Genomic DNA, 10714 nt, shown 5'->3' with positions numbered 1-10714 from the left:
GGGCAGTGAGAACGCCTGCCTTTGGCTCAAAGGGAGACCTCATCTGCATCTCCTAGGGCTGAAAGCAAGCCTGCCCTTTGTTCCAGAGGATGACAGGCTCCTCCAAAACTGTTCCTCACACACCAGGAAACAAGGGCAGACAGTGCCCCGTGCAAGACAAGCAGAACCATGAGGGACCCCAGAGAACTGTCTCCCATCAAGGCAACAGGTAACTTTCACTTTCAGGAAATTGTGTTATGAACGAGCACCCTCTCCAATAGGAAGGTTCTTCTATACAAGTCAACTAAGGACGGAGAACCTGATTTGAAAAAGGATGCGGCATAGTTATTCCTTGCTGTTATTACTAACCTAGTGACACTACATATTTGTGACTATCTGACAGTTCTGCAGTCAGGAGCAGGGCATGGCATAAGTGGTCCCTCTGATTCGGGGTTCACAAGACCAGGGTTTTGGCTGAGACTGCGGTCTCCCCTGAGTGTCCAGGAGGAAAGGAGATGCTTCCAATCTCACCCGGTTGTGGGCAGAATTCGGTTTCCTGCAGGTGTAGGACTGAGGGTGGACCTCCTGTGGCTGCGGCTGCAGGCGTCCTCAGCTCCAAGAGGCCACAGGGAGCTTCTTGGGCCTCCCCATTGCGGCCACTTGCTGCTTCAAAGCCCACAGAGCAGAGGGCCAGCAACTCCAGCTGAATGGGCGGTGCAGTCTGTGTGAGGGAACCCATCATTGTGTCGGTGCCACCACGGTGGACATTGCTCTCCTGCTGTCTTCAGATGTGTTCCTGGATGGGGCTGGATGGGATCAGAATAAGGGGGGTGGGTGCCAGGGTGTCATACCAGGAGCCACCATTTGGGGTTGAGTGACAGTGTGTGTGTGAGGAGGGTGTGGGCACGAGGTGCCTGTGGACTTAGGAACTTGAGAGAAGTGGCTGCTGAATTGTCATTTGAGTGATCTGACTGGGTGTGTCTCTGTCCCACAGCCTGACCATTCCCTGACCCAAGGCCCTGAAGGTCAGCAAGTGGAGCAGGGGCCCAGGACAGAAAGTACTTACTGGGCTTTTCCTCAAAGGCCTCGGCTGGGAGCCCAGCGTCACCATCCATGGAACCACCAGGGAGGAGGCCCGTTCTCCTGAGAGCTGGGGCTGCATCTGTGATTCTTGGGGGCAGGAGTCCTGCAGCTGTGGGTGCTGGGTTTGAGTTTCCTCTAGTTCCCACTCTAGCACCCAAACTAGCCGTCCCTGACCAGGCCCCTCATGGACTTCCACCCTCTGCCGTGTGCACAGGTGCAGACCCAGGCTCATGCAGCCCAGCCCAGGGCCCTGGGGCCAGCGCAGGTAAGTTCCTGTGCCCATGGTGGGCAATGGGTGAGAACTTGCTGCCGAACTCCAGCCCCCATGGATGTCGAGGACACATCCTTTCCGATGGGTGTCAGTGTGACTGCAGCTTCAGGGCAGCCCCAGGCCATCAGTTTCAGTAAAAATAATTGAGGTGAAATACAAGTCACACAAAACTGACCATCTTAGTCATTTTTACATCTACAGTTCCCTGGTATGACGTATATTCACACTGCTGTGCAACCACCCCCACCCACCTCCATAACTCTTTTCTTATTGCAAAATGGAAACAGTAACTCCCCACCCGCCTCTCCTCCCATCCTCTGGCAGCCACCCTTCCACTTCCCTTGTCTGTGAATATGAGGAAACAAGAATGTCATGAAGGTGAGATCATCCATATTTGGCCTCCTGTGATGGGATCATTTCCCAAGCACAGTGCCCTCAAGATGCATGTGCTTGTGTCAGAATCCCCCTCCTTCTGAGGCTAATACTGTGGGAACAGGTGGTGTTATGGGGGATGGGGAGAGGTGGGGGGAGGGGGAGGGCTGGCAGCTCCCTGCCCACGGCCCCTGTGGGCTCCTTCCTTGGAGGCTGAGGTTGCCCCTGCAGGGCTGCAGGTTCCCAGCACCACATACCCATCCAGGTCTGGGAGCCGGGAACATACCTCCAGCTGCTCCTGGGGGTGAGGTCCTCGTCCTGGCCCCTCAGACAGCCCTGCACTTTCACTCAGCTGGTTCCAATACTGGGCACATGTCTAATTTTAAACAAAAGTTGAATTTCTAGCATCCAAAGGAGCCATTCAAATACCTCAGCCCAGGCCCTTCCATGCGGCAGGAGCAGCCAGTGACGTGGATCCTTAGTGTGTCCTCCTGCCTCTGCCTGTTCCACCTGAGCCTCCTGGGCAGTGTCTGCTCCCCTTCTTGGCTTCCAGGCCCAGGGCAGGGGCAGGTTCTGTCCTCAGCTCAGTGCTCCTGCCTTTCCCTGGAGAAGGCTTGGCTGAGCCTGACGGCCACCTCCACCCCCACCCAGGAGGTTCCATCTTCCTCCAGAAATCCCAGGACCCTGAAAAGTTCTGGCCTCAAACCATGAACAGACTCCACAGATCTATGGTCTGACCCAGCTCTTCACAAGGGCGATGTGAGGCCAGGGCAGGAGGGGACATGGGCAAGGCCTTCCAAAGGGGCACTCATTCTGCATTCATCCTGTTATGGAGGGTTTCCTACCATTGGCCAGGCGCTAGTCCCCACCCTCAAGCACTTACAGACACTAGAAGGGGGTGTTTAAATGGATTTAGAACATGTAGACACGCCCCTTGTGATATGCCAAGTGTTCCCTCCATTTTTGAAACATTAATTTTTAACACTCTCCATAGCCTCCGAGAGGATAGGCTTTTTATTATTGCTGAGTGTCCAATGGGTAAACTGAGGCACAAGCAACACTGCTCTCAATCTTTGCACCCCTAAAGTGCAAATATTAACACCACACAAGTTCTGTGGAGCAGGCATCTGGACATGGTTTGTCTGGGTGACTCTGCCTCAAGGTGTCAGTGAAGCAGGAGATGTGTTTCAACTGAGGCTTGACTGGGGACAGATTTCCTCCCAAGCTCACTTGCCTGTTGTTCCTTAGGATGCAGTTTGGACTGAGAGCCCGAGTTGCTGCCTGTTTGCCTGGGCACTTTCTCGGTTCTCTCCTATGAGGCCCCTACATTGGGCAGCTCAACACATGAACGCTTGTTCTCCTTGTTCCAGAGATATAACAGACTGATAGACACACACATACAGAGAGAAAGTGAAATCAAGAGGAAGGAAGGGACCTCAAGAACGAGAGTACAAGACAAGTGACAGGACCTGACATCCCATCAGCTGGGCTGTCCTCTATGTTGTTCAGAAGCCAGTTACTGAGCACTCAGCGGACACACAAGGATGTTCCCACCAGGAGGCTGGACTCCCGCGAAGCCACTGTGAAGGCTTCCACCAAATGGACCCACATGAGGCACTGGGTCTGATTCTAAACTTAACAAGAGACCACGGTGAGGTTTTAGGCCAGGGAGTGACAATATCTGAATTTCCTGTCATTTGAAACCCTTAAAGGTACAGACTTGAAAATGAGCAGTGACTTCCATGACATCACACACTGGACCCCGGCCCTGTTTTATCTAATGTTCCATGCTGTGTCCCTCTCATTCTTGTCACTCTTCCACCTCTACGTTTGTTCATCAGATTCATGGGACACGATCCCACCATATTAGGGGCCTTAACTCATCCACATTTGATGGCTTCCTATGGAAATGGTGTCTAGCATCATCCTCATTGGGCAGCTTGGGAGACCAGGGAAGCCCTGAGAGGCACAGAGGCTTCCCCAGGACACAAACTAGTAAGAAAGAGGAGGTGTGAACTCAGCTTTCTCTCCCAAACAGGGGGCCTGGTACCTTCCCAGGGAGCTAGGGGGAGGGCTGTGCTGGATAATGGTGTACAGGTATGGAGACGACATGGGTGAAGAGGGTGAGAGGTCACCAGCCCAGAGGGGGCTTAGGGCAACTCTGATTGGAGGAAAGGCCCAAGCCATGGAACCTCGAAGGGGTGATTTCACTTCCTTTGTGACAGATCCCCAACAGAAACTGGAACCGTGGTAACCAGGTACCCACATTCTAGAGACAACTGCCTCTCCACCTCACTTGAGTGGAGAGGCTCAAGAGACTAGGATGTCTCTCTGCTGCTTCCCGTTCTTCCAACGCTCTGGGCAGAAGAAAGCCCAGAGTGAGAGATGTTTTTTTTGTTGTAGAAATTGGTGCAAGTGCTGCCACCGACATCCTTCGGCCCCTGGCAGGAGGACGCATCGGGTTACGGTGGACATCCCAGGGAAGACCTTCCCAAGACAGACCTTAACGTGGCCCCCAGCTAGGGAGGCCCACACGTCTTACTCCTCATCCCAGGTATGTGTTTGTTGGGGGTGGTGAGGGACAGCATGGGATGAAGGACACATATCCTGGGCAGGAGCTGGTCGGTAGGTGTCAGAAGCCTGAAGGGTCTGTCATGATCATTGCCCAGGTCATGGCTCACAGCTGAGTGTTGGGGATGGACTCTACTACCCACTTGTTAACTGGGGGTCCTCATGGGATCATTTTATTCCCTCCCTGCCTGGAGGTCTTTGCAGATGGCTCTCTCTGCCTGATCTGGGGTACAAAATGGGTGGTGGGCATCTTCCCCACCGGTAATGCCCAGCCCTTGACGCCTCCTGGCTGGGGACCGGGCTCTGTCTTTGCAGAGCTCCAACCAGGATGTCGTAGAACAGCAGGTTGACAGGTTCTCTGATGTCAGCAACAGGTACAGAGGACAAGTGGACCAGGCCAGGAAATTTGTCCAGTGCCAGTCTGAGGTGAGAGGTGGCCCACACTCATGACCCTGAGGTGACTGGGGTGGGAACAGAACTCAGACTCAAATCTGCGGCTTCAGAGTTTTCACAGACCCACTTCCAAAGAAATCTGATGCTCTAATCCTCCCGACCTGGTCCCTGGTAGGTGGAAAAACAGTCTTCATGTGTTCGTTGGAGTCATAGAGAAAACATTTTTTTCTGCGTTTGTGTTTTTCTCATTTCAAATGTTTAACCCCCTGCCCCAGGTATCCTGTGGACCAATCCCTGCTCAACTGTCCTTGTAGACTTTCTGTAATCCTTACACATCATCCCACTTAATAGTGCTGTGTATTTTTTTTAAAAATGGGCATGGATTAAAGTATTGGATATATTTCTCAACAACCTCACATCCCACAAAACACAGCCAACCATTGCAGTGCAGCCCGTCAGTTGCTGTGGCCTTACCCATCTCCATATCACCCCAACAAGGACAGAGTTTTCCACAGTGATTCAGGCTTTCACTGTTATGCCTTGACATGAATCAGTTCTTGCTAGTTCAGCAGGGCTGCCGGGAACATCCTCACTGTGTCCTAACAGACTGTCTCAGTTTGCCAGGGCTGCCATGGGGTAGAGCCGCAGATTGGGGTGGAAGGTTCCTGAAGCCTCCTGGCCCGCTACTGGGCTCTGTCTTTGTAGAGCTCCAACCAGGACATCACTGAGGGGCTGGTCAACGGGTTGAACTACTCGACCTCCCTCGACCCAGGGAAGGTGCATCAGGCCACAGACACCTTCCAGGGCCGGACTCAGGTGAGAACTGGCCTTGAGGGTCTCTATACCCACAGATCCTGATGTCTTGGCAGAGCCCAGAACCGAGATTCAAATCTGGGGACCCCGAGACGCACTCCCACGGCTCTCCCTAGAGTGTCCCTTAGCCCCATGTCAGAGGAATCCGGGCCTCCCCTCCGCCCTCCAGTTACACGGAAGAGTAGAAAGACAATCCTCACATATTTGTGGAAATATTAGAGTGAAATTATATTGTTTCACGTCACATCAGACCAGAAGCAAGTTTGCCTGTTTTTGTTGTTAAAACTACCCTTGCCAGGATCCTGTGGAGCACTCAGATCCACTGTCCTTGCAGACCTAGTCCAATAATGGGGGTCCTTCGCCTAGCGATGCAGCCTTTCAGTGCCATTGGACATGGGCCTAATGCAGTTCAGCTGCCATGTCAGCAGTGCTGCCCGGAACACTGATGTGTGTCGGAATGGACTGTGTTAGGTTGCTTGCTTGGGCTGCCATAACATAGGACCACACTGGGTGGTGTTCACAGCAGACATTCATTTTCTCACAATTACGGAGGCTAGAAGTGAGAGGTGGTGCTGTCAGCGGGGCTGGTATCTCCTGAGGGCGTTGCTCCTCAGCTTGTAGATGGCTGTCTTCTCTCTGTGTGTCACATGGACTCCCCTCTGCACTGCCACGTGCCCTCCCCTCCTCTTCTAAGGACACTGTTCAGATTAGATGAAGACCCACACCACTGAATTCACGTCACCCGAATGACTTGCTTGAAGACTAAAACTCAAATGCAGACACATCATCAAGTTCTAGGGCTTGCAAAGTCATGGGATTAGGGGTACACGAGTCAGACCACAGTACATGAGATGTCCCCGGCTGGCTGATGGACGCCCACTGCTGGTGGAAGGACGAGCACATGTACAATTTGAACGGCTGCAGGCAGATTCCGAACCCAAAGGGCTGTGGCAGGGACGTTGCCAACAGCAGTTTCTGATGATGGCTGCTGCCTTGCTCCCAGCCTGGCCCGGGAAATCTCACTCATTGAAATTTTCACCTGGCCGACATCAAGTTGTCCAACTCAAACACAGTGTTCCTTCCCTGGCAATGGCCTCATGGAGACAGTGAGGCACCTGTCACTTTTCACCCACCACATGGATTAGCTCCTCCTCCCCGAGTCCTCTGGTCAGATTCCTGCCCCGTGATCGCCTTTCTCCCATCTGCAGTCTCCAGGCATTTGCCACCTTGCGGAATCTGCGATCTCCATAATGAGGGTCTTAAAATGCCCTTTAATGTAAAAGGATAAAACATAAATTTCTCTTTTGAAGTCAAAGGCTTTCATAGCCCATATCTACCCTGTACACTGTTTCCACGCTGGGGAGGGACAAGGTTCCCACACCCTTCCCACCCATGTCAGTAGCAGGTAAGTCTCGGGTACCTGAGAGGGAATGTCATGCAGGACAGTCTGCATGCCCTTGAGCAGACATTTGATATTTCCTAAGCCTTGAGGACTCACAGGGCCCGGGCTCTTCATTTAAACTATTCCTACAAGGAGGTTTGTTGATCCTCAGCTAAAGGGAAGGGGGGAAGGAAAAAACATGCCGAGAAGGAGGCAATTGTAATAACATGCATGGAACTGCAGTGGCACTTTGAAGACCTAGAACCTCGTCCAGCCGGGGCACTCCTGTCCCACCGCTTGCACACGTGCCAGTGGGGCTGGGACCTCCCGAGTGAGCTCCAAACCTCCATCCTTGTGGGATTCACGGTCATGCCGCTGACATGGATGCCCTTCCTTCTCCCAACCAGTGTGCAGCTGAGCGAACTGGTAACCTGCATGAGTCCTGCAGGATGCGGGCCCTCCAGGATGGCACCTCGGAGAAGGTGGCCATGGCCATGGGACCAGCTTTCCCAGGGGGAATCGTCCCCCACGTCTCCACGCTGGCCTTTTCCAGAGCCCAACGGTTCCTGGACGAGCTTTTAACTAGGTGAGCACACACTGGTGACTGTGCCCACTGCTAGCTGTGAGGCTTGAAACGTCACCACATCTTCCCGAGTCTCAGGATGCTCCTCTGAAAAGTGGGCTGCTGGGGGGGTCAACCTCATAGCACTGCTGTAGGGACAAGCCATGGCAGGTCTCACCTGCTTCCTGGCTCTGCAGACAGGGTAGCTGGACGTGTGGCGGTTCTGGTGGCAAATCTTTCACTCTGTCCCACGGAAAGAACTCTGACACACCCATCATCGGCCTGTGGCATCGGAGGGTGCAAAAGCACATGGAAAGCAACCTGTTAAGAAGTGTGAGATGTCACCTAGCCGGTCCTGATCCTTGGTGTAGCCACACTGGGGATTTCTTGGGAGAGCAGGGGCCCAGGCCCACTCAAATGTATGCCATGCTTCTGGTTGGAGTTTCTTTACTCGACAATGTGCATGCACTTTCGGAGCCACTTAGCCTGACTCAAGGAATGAAGCAGACACAATCCCTGGGCCTCAGTTCTGGGCAATGGGTCCAGCAGTCACGCTGTCCATCATTCCCAGGTCATGTGCACCATCCATCAGGGCTGATGCCATCAGAGCGTTTTTTCCATCTGGAGGCACACCTCCTTACAATGACCGGGATGACACAGCGCAAGCCAAAGTCATATAGTGAGTGGTCTCCGGGTCCAGAAGGAAGCCCCCAGAGTCAGCTTAGTGGGTACTCTGTTTGTGGGGGGGAGGGGAGAGGGTACCTGGCAGAACCCTAATCTTATACATCATCTGATTCCCAAGAAAGGCCTGAGCTCTGGAGTCTTCTATTCCAAAAGGACAGGAGTCAAAGACGACAGTGGGTGGGGTCCCGGGCCTTGTAGACCAAGAGGGGACGCTGGGCTGAGTTTTCCCTCAGAGTTCCCTCCACCTCACAGACCCACCCCGCTCTGCCTGCCCCTCTCCATATCCATCTCCCCTGACCACCGTGGTCAGGCTCAGAACAGGATTGTGGTGAGCAGGCTGCTCACAAGTCTGTCTCAGTCCTCAGCCCAGATGCCCAGGGCCTGGAGGGTGGGGCTGGGCAGTGCACTGGACCTTCAGGAAAGCCGCCAGTGGGAAGAAGAGTCTCACACAGACTCCGTGTTGAACCTGCTGGATCCCACACCTGCTAGAACCAGGACAGCCACACAGGGGCCGGGGGTGGCATGGGGCTGTGCCCTGGGTGGGCAAGGGGGGCCTGCACAGAGGCTCCGATCTAAGCCAGTGTGCCATAGGAGGGCAGAGTGGAAGGAAAGACCAGCACTCAGACTTTGCTGCCCACCTGCCTCTCCCCAGGGCCTTTGCTGAGATGATGGGGACCTGGCTGGACCAGGTCCAGGGTTTGGGGCAGCCCCGTCCTTTCGCCTAGTTCCAGGCAGAGCAGGCCTTGGTGCCCGTCAACTCCCCTGCCTCACACCTGGTGGGCCACGCCCAAAATTGATGGTTGGAGCTGCAGCATCTGGAGCCCACCAAGGCAACTCCACAAGGTGAGGGGCACTGATCATCTGGGCAGATCATCTGGGCTCACGGGCTGGAGCTCCGTTAAAGGCTGTGGGCATCTTGCCTGTCTGCGCAAAGTCACAGGAAAGCCAGGTGTGTGAGTCAATCTGTCTCTCTCTCCTGCTCCAGGTCCACGCCCTGAGCTCCAGAGCTCTCCTGAGACAGAGAAAGGGCCTGCTCAGGGGCCAGAGCCTGGTCCAAGGAAAGGCCCTGCCCTGGCCTGGCCTGGCCTGAGGCAGTACCTGAAGCCATTATGGAGCCAGCTACTGGCTATGCTGGAAGCCTTCTCTCGTGCTGTCAGAAGAGTTCTAGGCGATTATCTTAAATAATTCAGAGGAATACATCCCAACTGTACATTTTTAATAGTAAATAATGATAATTTCTAAAAGTACCTACCTATTTATGTAGACTATTTCCCATTAAGTTAAATACTCTTTTTAAATAAAAAAATTGCTGATTAAAAACACATGTAGACCATGTCTACTCTTGCACCTATACATAATCCCATACACACACACGCACACACACACACACACATACATGTGCCCATATATGCTGATATGGAAGGATGCTCATTGTATAATACAGTTTTAAAATAAGTTTTGAAACATTTAATTTTTTTCTGATTGCTATGTATACACTGATAAAATGGGGAAATAAAATCTGGATAAATATACACCAAAATGTTAACACTACTGAACTGTCAGAAGTGAAACTACTAGAAGTGACAGTTTCTTCTCATTTTGCTTTATGTATAGGTTCTGGTTGACACAGGATCATACCTCCAATATATAGACAGACAGTAGAGAGAGGAAGGGAGAGGCAGAGAAACATAGATGAGAGGCGCATCAGCCGCCTCCTGCCCACCCCCGACATGGAATTGACCACACAACCCTGCCATGTGCCCTCCCTGGGAACTGATCCGGAAACCTTTCAGTGCAAGGGAGATGGCCCATCCAATGAGCCACATCAGCCGGGGCTAGACTCAATATATATTTTAAAAATACACTTTGATTGACTTCAGGGAGTTAGAAAGGGCGAGACAGAAACCTAAACGATGAGAGAGAAGCATTGATCGGTTGCCTCCTTCACGACCCCCATTGGTGATCCAGTCTGCAACCGGGACCTGTGCCCTGACCCGGAATCAAACCAACTGTGCACTCCTGCCCGGTTCGACCACTGGGCGACACTGGCCAGACTCAATCAAATCTTTCGAAACTTTCCCAAGTGCCAATTTGTATCTTGAAATGGTGTCATGAAAGGAAAATTTACTTAATGGGGGGCATCCTACTTTCCTCGCTGTTTAGCTGGATTTGCTATTTGGCCAGAAACAACCACTACACTAGCTCTTAACTGTATTTAAAATCACTAGGGAGCTCAAGACCATTGCTTTGGTTGCAACAGGAGTAACTCAACACAACTCCCTCCACTAATCACTTCCTTAATCATTTCCCTGCCTCCATGAGCCCAGAATTTAAGTCACCAGTCAAACTCAGCTTAGGAAGAGGCAATGGTTCCACTGGAACAGGACGGTACGGAAACAAGGTACACAGCCCTGGTTCTACCGGAAGGGCCATAGTTCACTGACACCACCACTGAAACAATCTATAAGTAAAATGAAAACCATCATGTTAGAAAATTCTAAGCAGAAAAGGACAAAGGAATGCCACTGGTGAGTATTTCAAAAGGAGGCACGCTGTGCAAGACGGATCCATTCAGTGCGGTGGCCCAACCATCCAAAGCTCATCG

At 52.5% G+C, this 10714-nt stretch overlaps 1 protein-coding gene across 3 annotated transcripts in view; it reads left to right on the top strand.

Moving 5' to 3' along the window:
* Nucleotides 1–814: 814 nt before the first annotated feature.
* LOC111828321 (ral guanine nucleotide dissociation stimulator-like) overlaps nt 815–10714 on the top strand; it is an 18548-nt gene continuing 8648 nt past the window's right edge. Inside the window, exons 1-4 of one of the 3 annotated variants that reach the window (XM_023764418.1) lie at nt 815–1327; nt 3076–4259; nt 4592–4702; nt 5375–5485. In XM_023764418.1, the coding sequence (XP_023620186.1) occupies nt 4029–4259; nt 4592–4702; nt 5375–5485 (453 nt within the window). In that variant the 5' untranslated portion in view covers nt 815–1327; nt 3076–4028. Of the gene's footprint in view, nt 1328–2244; nt 4260–4591; nt 4703–5374; nt 5486–10714 lie in introns of those variants that run through there. The other 2 variants (XM_023764419.1, XM_023764420.1) reach the window with 2 other exon arrangements.

This window comes from Myotis lucifugus, unplaced genomic scaffold, assembly GCF_000147115.1.
Source record: "Myotis lucifugus unplaced genomic scaffold, Myoluc2.0 scaffold_331, whole genome shotgun sequence".
Classification (NCBI taxonomy): Eukaryota; Metazoa; Chordata; class Mammalia; order Chiroptera; family Vespertilionidae; genus Myotis; species Myotis lucifugus.
The sequence above is the reverse complement of the archived record's forward strand: the minus strand, read 5'-3'. Positions and strand labels throughout refer to the sequence as shown.